This window comes from Bombina bombina, chromosome 5 (assembly GCF_027579735.1).
Source record: "Bombina bombina isolate aBomBom1 chromosome 5, aBomBom1.pri, whole genome shotgun sequence".
Lineage (NCBI taxonomy): Eukaryota > Metazoa > Chordata > Amphibia > Anura > Bombinatoridae > Bombina > Bombina bombina.
Window position 1 is genome coordinate 136,338,310 of NC_069503.1, and position 16,270 is coordinate 136,354,579.

General features: G+C 42.2%; 1 protein-coding gene across 3 annotated transcripts in view; it reads left to right on the forward strand.

The window, feature by feature from the left end:
• Positions 1 to 16,270, forward strand: part of NBEAL2 (neurobeachin like 2) — a 496,796-nt gene that overhangs the window by 359,195 nt on the left and 121,331 nt on the right. For all 3 annotated transcript variants that reach the window (XM_053713715.1, XM_053713717.1, XM_053713716.1), the window contains 4 exons: positions 7,152 to 7,289; positions 7,827 to 8,132; positions 8,280 to 8,429; positions 9,937 to 10,094. In XM_053713715.1, coding sequence (XP_053569690.1) covers positions 7,152 to 7,289; positions 7,827 to 8,132; positions 8,280 to 8,429; positions 9,937 to 10,094 — 752 coding nt within the window. The remainder of the gene's footprint in view (positions 1 to 7,151; positions 7,290 to 7,826; positions 8,133 to 8,279; positions 8,430 to 9,936; positions 10,095 to 16,270) is intronic.

Sequence of the window (16,270 nt, forward strand, 5' to 3'; positions counted from 1 at the left end):
GTCCCTTCCTTATGTCCTGATCCTAAAAATGCTTCAGGGAAATCTTGACATTATCTGGATGTTGTTTGGGCATTTATTATTACATTGATGCTACAAAGGATTTTAGACAATCTTCTAGTTTGTTCATTCACTTTTCTGGTTCTAGAAAAGGACAGAAAGTTTCTGCTGTTTCTTTGGCTTCTTGGTTTAAACAGGGCTTACTTGAAGGTGGGTAACCCTTCACCACAACCGATTACTGTTCTACTAGGTCAGTTGCCACGTCTTGGGCCTTCAAGAATGAGGCTTCAGTTGACCAGATTTGCAAGGCAGCTTTTTTTACATACTTTTACTAAATCCTACCATTTTAATTTTGCTTCTTCTGAGGCAGCCTTTGGTAGGAAGGTCCTTCAGGCAGTTGTCTCATTTTGATTTTTTTCTTGCCTGATTGATTTATTTTTTAAGTTTGTTTAAAAAAAATATATTGGGGTTGTTGATTTAATTTCTCAGTGAAAAAATTATGTTTTTTAAATCCCTCCCTTTATATTATTACTCGTGGTATCCATGGGTTGGGTATTAGTTCTCAGCAATGGATCGTGGACTCTCACCACCTGTATAAAAGAAAACATAATGTATGGTCACCTGATAAATTCATTTCTTCGTGGTAGTGAGAGTACACAAGATCCCACCCTTTGTTTTTTGGGTTTAGTATTTTCTTTAGCATATCTTTTTTCCCTGCTCCTTATGGTTCTTATTGCTTTTTCCTACCTCTTTATGCTTGACTATATGTTAGAGTGAGGTATGTGTGAGGTGGGAGGGGTTTTACAGGGCTCTTGGGGGTTGTGAATCTTTGCCTCCTCCTAGTGGCAAGCAAGAATAATTCCCAGGAGTAATGGATTGTGGATTCTCACCACTATAAAATAAATTTATTTAGCAGGTGAGTATAAATTATGGGGATTTTTTTAAACTGTGGGGAGCTTTAAATTACACACATGTGCCAGTATTGTGAGGGTGCTAGCTAAGTGACAGTACTCTCTTGTGCACAAGCTTCATTGTCAGGAGGCTTATGCACCAATTAGCATCTACAAAACCTTTTGTATTTATACATCCATTGAATATGTGATTAGAAGATGACTTTCTTGTTGTTAGTTTTTTTATATGAGGCCTAATATGGCCATTGACACAAGAAAAGGAAGTTTATGTCAATTGGTTTATTTTCTGCAATTAAAGAACAGATTATAAATTAAATAAAAAAAATTCTGCTACCACCTTCACCATTTATAATAATTTAACAAAATGTTTTGATGATTCTGATGTGACCAATCCTAGTCTCCAGAAGCTTTATTTTCATTACAGAATAAAGTCCCTAGAATTTAAATTATTCTTTTTGAATGGGGTTGTAGCAGCAGCAAAGGCCTCTCTTTTTAAGAATTGCGGTACATGCTACTTTTCATCTTAATATGGCAAGATTCCACATCTGCATTCCTTACTTGTGGGAAATACTGAACCTGGCCACCAGGAGGCGGCAAAGACACCCCAGCCAAAGGCTTAAATACACCCCCCCCCCACACTTCCTCATAACCCCAGTCATTCTTTGCTTTTTGTCACAGGAGGTTGGCAAAGAAGTGTTAGAATATTTCGGAGTAGTCTCTTATGGAGGGTAGTACTCTTCGAGATGGGACTGGAGTTTTAAGTAGTCCTGTCAGCCTCTCAGTGAGAGCATGGATGAAAGTTAGAGTCCGGAGATGCAGGGAGAGTCTTTGTGCAAAACCATACCTACTCATATTAACAGCTCCATAGGCAATCGGCGTTGACGAGTTTCACTGCCTGCTTTCTTCACTCAAGTCCATGTCAGAAGCGATGCTACTATCTGTCACACTTAAAGGGCTGTGTTCCTGTTCCACGGCGTAGATTCTAGTAAGATCGTTTCATATTTTATACATGCAAGAAGACAGGGTCACAGTTTGACTCCTTTTATCTGTATAGAATCAAGGGTAAATATCTCCTTAGGGGGATTATTGAACAGGGGGGGATAATCTTATATGTTTATTTGATTTTATGCTTCTTTTATGGTAGATATGTTATGGGCTCATAGGTTGTTATGGAATATATAGGTTTCACTTTCACTTTGAGAGCTGTGCAACTTACAAGCTTGGCACGCTTTCTCATAGCTGGGACGGTCCTGCATTGTGCACCATGTGATTCATCCCCTTTTTCCTGACCAGGTGTCTATCAGAGTGGAGTCATAAATCTCTGTACTGTCTGGGTCATAGGATTTGGTGAGTGCCCCAGCCTTTGGGGTATAAGAGTGCCCTTTTTTTTAAAATAAAATAAGATGTTTTATTTCTCTAGTTCTCCGGTTATTACACTAGCGATGGAGGATTCTGTTACTCCCTCTATTCCTAATGAGTAATTCCTGTTTATATGGTGAGGAGGCCTTAGTTCCGCCCTCTCAATTATGTTCAATATGCCTTGATAATGTGATAATATCGAACATGTTTAATACCACGGAGCCGTCCACCTCTGAGGAGTTGTCGTCCAGTGAGGTGCGTACCCTACATTCTTATCCCTCTACACATGCAGTTTCCCATAGCATTGCTGATCCTCCATCTGGAGGGGGCCTTTTTTCACTAGACGTTACTGCACAGTTCATACGGCGGTGTCTGCTGCCTTTAATGCTTTACCTCGCCCTGCTAAGCGCAAGCGAAAGGTTACATATTGCACTCCTTCCCAGAGTACATCAGATAATTTATTGGATTTAACTGAGGGTTATCCGAAAATTAAGTTCTTTCTGAGACTTCAGAGTATGAACATTTTGGGTCGGAGTCTGCTGCCTCTAAACCTTCGGCTGCGGAGTAACCAGAATTTAGTTTAGGAATTTGCGCTTTCTTCTAAAGGAAGTTTTTAGCGAATTCAGAGGTTCCAGAAGCCAAATTGCCTGATGAACCTTTAATTCCTAAATTGGAGTTTGAGGACAGGGTGGTACCTTATCCTTCCCTGCTCCTGTTAGATGGCGAACATTATTAAGAATGAATTGGACAGGATTGGATTCCTTTTCCCCTTCTTCTCCCCGGTCCTGGACTACTATCCCGCTTGTGGATAGTTCTTCGTTTGAAGAGCCCATGGATAAAAGATGGAAACTCTGTTAAGAAAGATGTTTCAACATACGGGATATTTGATTCAACTGGCTGTTGTTGCTGTTACTGGAGAAACTACCTTCTGGTGTGACTCCTTATAGGATTTGATCGGGTGGAGGATACCCTCAACGTTACTCAGAAAAGATTTACGGCCTTGAGGGTTGTTAATTCTTTTATCTGTACTGCTATTAGGCAGTTTATTCGCTTGAATGCTATGGCTTCAGCTTTTTCTGTTCAGACCCGTCGGGCTCTGGCTGAAGTCATGGTCTGTGGATATGACTTCTAAGTCTAGACTTCTTCCCTCCCTTTTAATGGAATGATTATGGCTGGTCCAGGCCTGGACTCAATTATCCCCACGGTCACAGGGGGCAAGAGTGCCCTTCTACTGCAAGAGTATATGAACTAATCTAAGGGACGATTTTCGTTCTTTTCGTTCTGATGAAGCCCAGCAGTCAGCATTCCTCTGCTAAGCCAGAGCAAACCATGAGCTCTTGGGAACCGGCTCAGTCCTGGAATAAATCCAAGCAGAGCAAGAAGCCCACCAAGTCTACATTGGCATGAATGGGCGGTCCCCGGTCCTCTTCTGGATTGTGTAGGGGTCAGTATGTCGCTCTTTTCAGTCGCTTGGTTCAGGGACGTGCAGGTTCCATGGTCCTGGAGGTCATAGCTCAGGGTTACAAGATAGGTTAAGTCTCTGCCACCCAAGGGCAGATTCCTCCTGTCTTCCTGGCCAGAAAAGAGGGAAGCCTTTCTGGGGTGTGTACGGGATCAGTCCTTTAGGAGTTATTGTCCCGGTGCCTATCACAGTGAGAGGTTTGGGATACTATTTAAACCTTTTTGTGGTCCCTAAGAAGGAGGGAACTTTCTGTCCAATCTGGACCTAAAGTGCTTAAGCCGGTTTTTAAATGTCCCCTCATTTAAGATGGATACAATAAGGTCCATTCTTCCCCTCATTTGAGAGGTTTAGTTCATGACCACAATAGATTCCTGGACCAGCACTTCCAGTTTATTGTTCTTCCGTTTTGGTCTAGCTAAAGAAATATTTCGAAGAGTGCACCACTCGGAATATCTCCTCTGTCTTCTTCGATCCCATGGATGACAGATAATCTAGAGAAAGTTCTCTTGTATCAAGTACCAGGGTAGAATTTTCGGGTACTATAATAGTCTCCATAGACATGATAATATTTCTAACAGACCAGAGACGTTACAATCTAGCTTCACCATGTCTTGCCCTTCATATCTCCTTAAGGCCATCTGTGGCTCGGTGTATGGAGGTGATTGGTCTCATGGTGTCCATTTCTTTTGCCAGGTTTCACCTCAGACTGTTGCAACTACGCATGCTGAACTAGTGGAACGGCGATCATTCGGATCTGTCTCTACAGATTTCTCTGGACAACCAATCGAAAGAATTGCTCTCTTGGTGATTTTGTCCGGATCACTTGTCCTGAGGGACGTCTGTCTCAAGAAGACCTTCCTGGGTGATTGCGGCTACGGTTGCGTGTCTGTCAGGATGGGGAGCTGTTTGGGGTGCCAGGAAGGCACAGGGCATCTGGTCTCAGGAGGTAAAGCTCCTGATCTCATTTTGGATCTTCGGGCAATATACAATGCTCTGAAGGCTTGGCCTCTGCTGGGTTTGTCCTAGTTAATCAGATTCCAATCAAACAATATATCCTCAGTGGCTTACATCAACCATCGGGGGGAACGAGAAGCTCCCTAGCTATGAGGGAAATATCTTGGATTCTGGTGTGGGGGAGACCCGCATTTGTTCGCTATCAGTGATCCACATTCCGGGTGTGGACAACTGGAAGCGGATTTCCTCAGCAGACAATCCTTTTATCCAGGAGAATGGTCTCTCCATCCCGAGTGTTTGCAGATATTTGCAAGATCTTATAACGTCTCAATACCAAGCTACCCAGATAGGGGTCGAGGTACAGGCGGAGCTAACAGATGCATTAGCGGTGCCTTGGAGGCTCAATCCAATTTATCCTTTCGGACCGTTACCTCTACTTCCTAGTGTAGTGGTTTGAATCAAGCAGGCGTCAGTGATACGGACTGCTCTATCTTGGCTGCAAAGGATATAGTTTGCGGATCTAGTGGGGATGTCATCATCTCCTCCGTGGAAGTTACCTTGTCGCAGTGATCTGCTGACCAAGGTCTCTGTTCATCAATGTCTAAATTCTCTGAGGCTGACTGCGTGGAGATTAAACGCTTAGTCCTAGCCAAGAGAGGGTTTTCTGAGAGAGTTATTTTTACTCTCATTCAAGCTCGTAAGCTGGTTGCTCGTCGCATCTTTCATAAGGTGTGGAGGACCTACTTCTTCTGTTCTCCAGGATGAACTCGAGAAGGGCTTTTCTGCAAGTCCCCTGAAGGAACAGTTTTCGGCCCTGTCTGTGTTACTGCACAAGAGGTTTGCAGAGCTTCCAGATGTGCAGCCATTTGTTAAAGCTCTGCTGGGATCAGACCTGTGTTTAGATCTAAGGCTCCTCCTTGGAGTTTAAATCTTGTTCTTAAGGTTTTGCAACGGGCTCCGTTGGAGCCTATGCATGAAGTAGACATTACATTGTTGTCTTGGAAGGTTCTTTATCTACTAGCTATTTCTACTGCGTGCAGAGTCTCTGAGATTGCTGCCTTGCAATTCAACCTACTTATCTGGTGTTTCATGCCGATAAGGCTGTTCTACGAACCAAGTTAGGTTTTCTTCCTAAGGTTTTGTCAATTTGCAACATCAATCAAGAGATTGTGGTTCCTTTCTTATGTCCTAATCCTTCTTCGTCGAAGGAACGTTTACAATGTATTTTTGGATGTGGTTTGTGCCTTGAAGTTCTATCTTGGGGCCACAAAGGAATTTAGACAAACTTCTTTCTCTGTTCGTTATCTTTTCCAGGAAGTGTAGGGGTCAGAGGGCCTCATTGACTTTCTTATCTTTTTGTCTGAGGAGTGTCATCCGTGTCATCCGTTTAGCATACGAGACGGCGGGACATGAGCCTCCTCTGAGGATTACGGCTCATTCTACTAGAGCAGTGGTTCCTCTTGGACCTTCAAAAATGAGGCCTCTATGGATCAGATTTGTAAGGTGGCTATCTTGTTCTCCTTACATACTTTTTCCAAAATTTTACAAATTTGATGTTTTTGCTTCCGCTGAAGCAGCCTTCGGGAGAAAAGTTTTGTAGGCTGTGGTGCCCTCAGATTAGGGTCCGCATCTCTTTCCCTCCTGTTAGCATTCCGTGTAGAGCTTGGCTATATGTTTCCTACAAGTAAGGAATGCAGCTGTGGACTCTTCCCATATTAAAAAGGAAAACATAAATTATGCTTACCTGATAATTTAATTTCCATCTGTATGGGAAGAGTCCACAGCTCCCACCCGTGTTCTCCGATGGGCGGCCCTAAATTTGAATTTTTTTCTTCTGGCACCTTTTTCACCCTGATATTTCTCCTACTGTTCCTTGTTCCCTTGGCAGAATGACTGGGGTTATGAGGAAGTGGGGGAGGTATATAAGCCTTTGGCTGGGGTGTCTTTGCCGCCTCCTGGTGGTCAGGTTCAGTATTTCCGACAAGTAAGAAATGCAGCTGTGGACTCTTCCCATACAGATGGAAATTAAATTATCAGGTAAGCATAATTTATGTTATTGTCTGCATATTGTATTAAAGCTAATGCACAGTGTGAAGCTGGGTGGAGTTTTGAATTAATTGTTGCAGAATATTTTCTGTGTCTCTACAGGAAAGGCATATCTAGCTTGATGTGATAAATCTCCCAGAGTAACTTGAGTTGGCTTAATGTTTAGTGAATGCTAGAGAAACAGGAAGCCATATTTACCCATGCTCAGAAGAGGACAAAATAAAATTTAAGTTACCAGCATGTCAGCTCTCATATCTACCTGAGGGCAGGTTCTACAGTGAAAAATTCTATGTGCTCATTTTTCAAGAAATCAAGTTAATTGTTTGCTGATTATTAACACAATGTGTCTCTTTATGTGTACTTTGATTTAGCATATTTGTTTTTACTAAACTTTAATATCCCTTTAATTAACTAACTTGCAGATCTTTGAAGGTGTCAGTAACCTGCTGGACCTGCTGGGGGTTTGGTTTCATTTAGCCAATGGCACCTCAGACCTGAAGGAGATGGCACAGATTGGCCTGAGGATCATTATGGGCTTCATCCAATTAGAAGACCGACAGGTGAGACTATAGTGCAATATGTGACTGCACATTTGTCCTAATAATAACACAATCTCTGCACTGGAAAACACTTTAGTTAATGTTTGAATAGTTTCTTAAAAAGTAAGTGAACCTTATAAACATATAGTTGGAGATCTGTTGAAAATAAGTTTAAATAAAGACAATCAAGTTCCACTTTTACAAGTCCCTGTGATCCCAGATTTTATAATAAAACCCTTGAGAGCAGTAAAATAAAATTTCTAGCCTATGTTGGTACAAGGTATCATTACTAAGGGTACTAATTTTAACCAGAAATTTATATAGTCATCTTTTAAAGTTTTCATATGAATTTGTAGTCACAGCTGGGCAGCAAACTTAATTACCCTTACTGTGAGAAAAAAATAAAAATTTCTTTGTTGAAATTTAGGTCACCTTTCCTCTAGCGATAAGGGCGACCTGCTGTCGCAGTCGGTTACTTTTGTTTAAACAGTGCTGCTGCCAAGCCTCTGTATAGCGGTTGAATAGATTGATATAAGGTAATTATATTATATCCTTCAGATCCATTCTTCGGCGTATGTGAAACTTCATAGCCTTCTGCAGACGGCCACCACGCTGAGGAAGGAAGAGGCTTGTTATCTTCTAGGGAAGCTAGAGAGTCCTCTGATGGAATCACTGTATGCCAGGACTGAAACCTTCACGTGTCTAGTACCTATTATACGCACACTAATGGACCAGTGCTTCGACTCCCTGCAGATCCAGTATCACCTACCGTCGTTCCCCCCAACTAATGGCAGCCCCACCTTCTATGAGGATTTCCAGCAGTTCTGCACTACACTGGAATGGAGGGTCTTCATAGACAAACACGTAAGAGACTCTACAAAGGTCTCATCTGGTAGTCACTGAGTACTGCTGTAAATCTTTAATGTTCCCTTTAAGTTGAACAAAGCTAATCACTTTGGTAGCAACACTTTCATTGTATCTAACTTATTTTTTTTGTCTGTGTGTTTGCAGGTCCTGCCCACCATGGAGCAGTTTGAGAAAGACACATTTGCGAGGAGTCATGACCAGATGTCATCTTTCTGGAATTCCTGCTATGATGCTCTGATGAGCAGCTCACTAAGAAGAGAGAAGGAAAAAACAGAGTCTCGCACCAAATTTCAGGCAAGTGTGAATGTATTATAGGGACATTAAACACTTTGAGATGGTAATATAAAATGATAAATCATATTAATAAAAAAACTCTACTATATACTTTCATTTTTTATTTTGTCCCCTTTTCCTGTAATTCCATTCTGAAATTGTGAGCATTTTAGTTCCTGCTAGAAATGGAAGTGTAGAACACTGTTATATTCCACACAGCCATTGGCTGCACACTCCTAGTGACCTATTTATAACTGTCCCTAATTGGCCATAGCATAGGAGGTAACCTAAGTTACAACATGGTGGCTCCCATTGTTTTATTGACACTAAAACTTTACACTTATTTTGTCAATATTTAACAGCTAATGAAAATTTTAAAAATACATCTAGATATTCTCAGACTAATCTTTTCTTTGAATGCATCAGTCTGTCTGGCATTTATTTAGGCTAGATTTATTAAGCCTTCTCCTCCCCTATGACTGCTGGTTCGCACAAGAAAAACAGCAGTCAGGATTTATCACGCAGCAGTCATTATCCCTACCCTGTTCTCTACCTCTTAGGTGTAGAATTTCAATCTCCCTGATCTCGTCTGGCCGGCTAGATTGACAGCTCTTGGCCGCTTGTAATTGGCTGTGTGCGGGTAGAGGGTGGGGTTGCATGCGAGCGCAATGGAGCTCTTGCGTGCAATGTTAAATTCGGGCAGCGGATTGCTGCCTGCCAGAGGAGAGCTCAGGCGGACAGGGGCGAATATGTCCGCCCCTGTTTGCCATGGATTGATAAATCAAGCCCTTGTGTTTAATGTCCCTTTAAAGGTACAGTGTACTTTAAAAGTGTTTTCTCCGTAATGACTTTTAGATAATTTGTTATACCGGTTGCAGAGTGTAAACTGTATGGTAAATAACTCTTTTATGTTTATTTTTGTAAATAAAAGCTGTTTTTGCTGTATTAAACCACAGTCCATTAAAATGGGCTGAATGTGTAGAGAGACCAAACCCTGTTATCTTAATCACTCTATACAAGCACAAAGGCTTTCTTATCTTATTGAACATTAACATTTAGTTACTATCCCTCTCAGCTCCGCTGGGAATGTGATTTCTTGTGCTGCTTCTTGTTTCATATCTTTTTTTTGTACCCATTACTCCAGTATTGACATTTTCAGTATGTGGCAGTTTCAACAAACAGATACAGCCAATTGAAATGACAAAATAAAGATACAGGAGCCATTTGTAAACAATTTAATACTCTACAGCAGGTAAAATGGGTCACTGCAAACACATTTTTAAAGTACACCGTCCCTTTAAATAAGATCTCCCTCTAGTGGTCCTTTGAAAGTAAGACATGCTGGTTTTTCTACTTGAAAAGCTGAGCACAGAACTAATCCACTAGAGTAAACATGCAATTGTCATCATTTTATTTACTTGTACAGTAAAGTGTATTTTTTTAATCCTCACTGTTTCACATGAGCATTTGGTAGGGTGTGACCCCAATACGCTTGTGCACAGGCTGAACGCTTAATGTCACCCAGCAGGACTTAGTGCTGGAACCAGTATTGAAGAGGGTCAAAGGAGAGAATTTCCGCTATAGCAGTGTACTGAAGCAGACCAGCAGTCATCACAGTGCTGTCCTGCGCCAGTGGAGATCTTTACTGCGTCTGCTGACTTGCCCACGAGGAGCCTGGGCTGACAAGTGAGTACAAACGACAGGGTTTGTTTTTTTTAAACATTTTTAATTTACTAAATAAGGCACCATTTTAAAGGGAAGGTCTACTCCATAATTTGTATTGTTTAAAAGATAGATAATCCCTTTATTATCCATTCCCCAGTTTTTCATAACCAACACAGTTATATTAATATACTTTTGACCTCCGTGATTACCTTGTATCTAAGCCTCTGCAGACTGCCTCCTTATATCAGTTCTTGTCACAGACTTGCATTTTAGCCAATCAGTGCTGACTCCTAAGTAACTCCACAGGAGTGAGTACAATGTCAACTATATAGCACACATGAACTAGTGCTGTGTAGCTGAGAAAAACTGTCAAATGACTTGAGATAAGAGGAGACCTTTATGGGCTTAAAAATTAGCATATGAGCCTCCCTAGGTTTAGCTTTCAATTAAGAATACCAAGAGAACAAAGCGCATTTGATGATAAAATTAAATTGGAAAGTTGTTTAAAATTACATGCCCTATCTAAATCATAAAAGTTTAGTTATGACTAGACTGTGATTTTAACCCCTTAACGAATAAGGACGTGTCTGGCACATCCTCTGGGGTTTCAAGCACTGAATCAATATAAATCAGGATATTACAGCGATGTCTCGATATTGAGGCATCGTGCAATAAACTTTTTCAAGCAACCGATGCAGAGAGAGCCATCGTTTTTGGCGTGGGAGGGATAGCAGGGAGGCAGGTGTGCTGCCCATCGATGGAGGAGTTCCTGGAGCACGCATGAGGGGGCGGGTGGGACCGCTACACTATGGAAAAAATTTAGTGAAAGGGAAGGAGGGAGAGGGGAAGATAAGTGTTGGGAAAGGGATCTGGGAGGGGGGGTAGGCTATTGAGGGGGTGGGCAGCTACACTACAGAAAATTATATGGAAAAAAAGCATAACATTTTGCAAACTGGGTACTGGCAGACAGCTTCCAGTTCCCAAGATGGCGGCAAATAGGTAGAGGGGGGAGGGTTAGAGAGCTGTTTGGGGGGGGGGGGGGGGGTCAGGGAGGTTGGGTGGTAAGGGAGATCCTACACTGCAGAATATATATAAAACAAAATTGAAAAAAAACCTTTTATTTTAGTACTGACAGACATTCTGCCAGTACTTAAGATGGGGGTGACAATTGTGGGGTGGGGGAGGGAAGAGAGCTGTTTGAGAGGGGTCAGGGAGTATTCAGGGGGTGGGATGTGTCAGGTGGGAGGCTGATCTCTACACTAAAGCTAAAATTAACCCTACAAGCTACATAATTAACCCCTTCACTGCTGGGCATAAGAAAAGTGTGGTGCGCAGGGGCATTTAATGGCCTTCTAATTACCAAAAAGCAATGCCAAAGCCATATATGTCTGCTATTTCTTAACAAAGGGGATCCCAGAGAAGCATTTACAACCATTTGTGCCATAATTGCACAAGCTGTTTGTAAATAATTTAATTGAGAACCTAAAGTTTCAATTACTAGTGGGAATTCAACTCCTGGCCACTAGGAGGAGGCAAAGAACACCCCAGCAAAGCTGTTAAGTATTACTCCCACTTACCATAAACCCTCAGTCATTCTTTGCCTTGTACATGAGGAGGATGTGCGAAGTTGGTATCTGAAAATATTTAATTCTTTAATGGGTACTTTTCCCTGCAAGTAAGGATTGGGGCTATGCTGTGTCCATGTAATCCTCTTTAGTAAGTCATGGTGGCTTTTAGCAGTTACAAGACAGCGAGGTAGTCCTTGCTTACCTTCTAACACTTATGCTACCCCTATATAGAAAACCAGGGTTGGTTACTTTGCTTTCTTTCTAATGACACAGTGAGTCCACGGATCATCTCTAATTACTATTGGGAATATCACTCTTGCCTAGCAGGAAGCTGCAAAGAGCTGCAAAGCTGTTAAATATCACCTTCCTTCTCTCCAACCCTAGTCATTCTCTTTGCCTATGTTAAGAGCAAGGAGGTGGTTAAGTTTAGGTGTCTGGAAAAAGATTCTTCAATCAAGATTTTATTATTTTTATTTTAATTTTTTATTATTATTATTTTTTCAGCAGTGCAAGTTTGTTATGCTTTATTCTGGGGTGTAGCCGTAGCCCATGTCAGTCTCTTCAGTAGAGCAGTGGTGGCTTTTAAGCAATTGGGAACTTGTGGGGTATAATTCTCACTGCGCCTCCCAAATAGTTATTACTGCCCTAACTTAAAAGCCTGAGTAAGATTACTCAGTCTTTGTTTTTTCCCACAGGTCCATGTGAGGGAACAGGCCTCTCAAACCTAGTGAGCTGCCCTGCTGCCTTCCAGATTATATGGAGAGGAGGAGGAAAGAGAGGCATTCTTAAAGCTGAGGTGTATAGGTTGTCCGGAGCGTTTGTGACCGTTTTATTATGTTTTTTGCACTACAAAATTTTTTTTTGTTTAAAATTTAAAGGGACAGTAACAGTTTTTGTGTGTCAATTGCAAATTAAAATATAACTATTTATTTCTAATTTGTTCAATTAGTAAAGATGGAACAAGAGGCCCTGCAAAATGTTACTTGTTCTTTATGTTTTGATGCGAACGTGGAACCACCAATCCCTTTCTGTCCTTCATGTATTGAGAGAACATTAAATTACAGGGATAGACTTTTTTCTGAGCCAACATTGTCTAAGGCGGATGCTGTTCAGGGATCTTCTGACAATGTTCAAGATATGCCACAGCTTTTTTCTCAAGTGTCCCAAGTTTTGTCGTCCACACATGCAGTGCCCTGCACTTCCTCTCAAGCTCCGCCTGGAGTTACGTTGAAAGACATCGATTCCCTCATGTCTTCTGCTGTATCTGATGCGTTGTCTGCTTTTCCCATGTTGCAGGGAAAGTGCAAGAGGAAATCTATGGATTCAGTGAGTAAGGTTTCTGACACAGTAGTTGCTATTCTAAATATTCCTTCCCAGAAATCTGAGGAGGAGGATACTTTGGTGGCATCTGAGGGGGAAATCTCAGATTCTGACAGTGTAATTCCTTCTGCTGATGCTGAAGTGGTATCATTTAGATTTAAGCTGGAACACCTCCGTTTGTTACTTAAGGAGGTTTTGGCTACCTTGGACGACTCTGACACTACTGTCGTAGTCAACCCTAAGAAGTCTAGTAAACTAAACAAGTATTTTGATGTACCTTCCATGTTGGAGGTTTTTCCTTTGCCAGATCGGGCTACAGAGATTATTGCTAGGGAATGGGAGAGGCCTGGTATCCCTTTTTCTCCATCCCCTATTTTTAAGAAGATGTTTCCTATTACTGACTCTATCAAGGAGTCTTGGCAGACGGTTCCCAAGGTGGAAGGAGCAATTTCCACTTTGGCTAAGAGAACCACTATTCCCTTAGAGGATAGTTGTTCATTTAAGGATCCTATGGATAAGAAGTTGGAGGGGTTGCTCAAGAAGATGTATGTACACCAGGGGTTACAATGGCAACCGGCAGTGTGTATTGCTACCGTCACTAGTGCGGTGACGTACTGGTTTGATATGTTGTCTGATTCTATTTAGACTGACACTCCCCTTGAAGAGATCCAAGACAGGATTAAGGCTCTTAAGTTGGCCAATTCTTTTATTACGGATGCTTCCCTTTAGGTTATCAAGCTGGGAGCAAAGATTCCTGGGTTTGCCATTCTAGCCCGCAGAGCCTTATGGTTGAAATCTTGGTCTGCGGATGTTTTATCTAAGTCTAAGGTTTTGGCGATTCCCTACAAGGGTAAGACCTTGTTTGGGCTGGGCTTGGCTGAAATTATTTCTGACATTACGGGAGGAAAGGGTCATTTCCTCCCTCAGGATAAGAGGAATAAGCAGAAGGGACGTCAGAGTAATTTTTGTTCCTTTCGAAACTTCAAAGGTAAGCCTTCCTCTGCCAACAAGATCAGTCCAAACCTTCCTGGAGGACTAACCAGTCTTGGAACAATGGGAAGCAATCTAAGAAGCCCGTTAATGACACAAAATCAGCATGAAGGGCTTTCCCCCCGATCCAGGACCGGATCTTGTGGGGGGCAGACTCTCCTTTTTCCCTCAGGCCTGGGTTCGGGATGTTCCGGATCCCTGGGCGGTGGACATCGTGTCCCATAGATACAAACTGGAGTTCAAGACCTTTCCTCGCAGGGGTAGGTTTCTGCTCTCAAGATTATCTGTAGACCAGATAAAAAGAGAGGCGTTCTTACTCTGTGTTCTGGACTTTTCCGACCTGGGAATGATAGTTCCTGTTCCCATGCAGGATCAGGGTCTGGGATTTTACTCCAATCTGTTTGTGGTTCCCAAAAAAGAGGGACCTTTCAGACCAATTTTAGATCTCAAGAGTCTAAACAAGTTCCTCAGAGTACCGTCCTTCAAGATGGAAACTATTCGTTCCATTCTTCCCTTGGTTCAAGAGGGTCAATTCATGACAACAGTAGATTTAAAGGATGCGTATCTGCATGCTCCTATCCACAGGGATCATCACAGGTTTCTGAGGTTTGCTTTTCTAGACAAGCACTTCAAGTTTGTGGCTCTTCCATTCGCCACAGCTCCCAGAATTTTCATCCATTCCGTTTGCCCGGTCCCATCTCAGACCTCTGCAGTTATGCATGCTCAGGCAATGGAATGGGATTATGCGGATCTGTCTCCACAAATTCTTCTGGATTAGGAGACAAGAGACTCTCTTCCTTGGTGGTTGTCTCAGGATCATCTCTCCCAGGGAACCTGCTTTCGCAGACCCTACTGGGTGATTGTAACAACGGACGCCAGCCTGCTGGGATGGGGAGCAGTCTGGGGATCTCTAAAAGCTCAGGGAACATGGACTCGGGAGGAGTCTGTTCTCCCCATAAACATCCTAGAACTGAGGGCAATCTTCAATGCTCTTCTGGCTTGGCCTCAGCTTCAGCCTGGTTTGTCAGGTTCCAATCGGACAACATAATTTCAGTGGCTTACATCAACCATCAGGGAGGAACTCGGAGTTCCTTCGCCATGACGGAGGTAGCCAAGATTATTCAGAGACCCACAACTGCTGTCTATCTGCGATCCACATTCCAGGAGTGGACAATTGGGAAGCAAATTTTTTGAGCAGACAGTCTTTTCACCCGGGGGAGCTTCCAAGGTACGGGTCGAGGTTGAGGGATCCTCAGGCGGTGCTGATAGATGCTCTAGCGGTCCCTTGGAATTTCAGTCTAGCGTACCTATTTCCTCCATTCGCTCTCCTTCCTTGAGTCATTGCTCGAATCAAACAGGAGAGGGTGTTGGTGATCCTCATTGCACCGGCGTGGCCTCGCATGATCTGGTATGCAGGCCTTGTGGAGATGTCATCTCTTCGACCTTGGAGACTTCCACTGAGGAAGGATCTTCTACTTCAAGGGCCCTTTCTTCATCCAAATCTCGTTTCTCTGAAGCTGACTGCTTGGAGATTGAACTCAATGAGTCGCTCATTGAGACCATGATTCAGGCGCGTTAGACTGTTACTAGAAAGATTTACTATAAGATATATAACGATGACACTAATGCATCTTTTTATGTGATGGTCATGCCCCCTTCGGGCATACAGCTTTAGATACAATTGCATCGAAATTTCTCCTTAAAACACAATCTCACATGCCTAACTATTACACAGATTATTTAGCTACATTCTTTCTCTTTCCCTACCTGTACTTAGGACATCTGTACGCTACTATGCATCAAGAGGTAGTCCTTTGATGTATGGTAACGATTTCTATTATTGGGAAACACATATCATGACTCTAGTGACGTTCTTCTATATGATTGATAATGATTCTGTCTACTATTACCACTCCTCTCATTTGAGATTAACAGCGTTTTTTACTATTAGAGCTATTCTAAACACTTAGTGATCATGATAAACATCATTCTGTTATCTTGGAGGATATATAGATCTTGAAGCCATTGTGACTGCACCTTTAAACTATTAAGAACAATATTTATATATCTTATTTTTGCCTTTGACAGTTGTGCTTCCTGTAGACATATAACCATTCTGGTTGCCTATTGGTTGCCATTAGGTATAAGTTCTGCAGCTGTGAGAATGTTTGTATAGCCTGATAAAACCGTGCTGTGTACATGGAGAAACGCGTTGCAAATGTTTTAACCTTTTAAAATAAATTTGTATTATTCATTTTCTCGCTGCTGCTTTTTCCTTTTGGATACAATCCTCTGCCATTGTGCTTTTATGAGCATTGA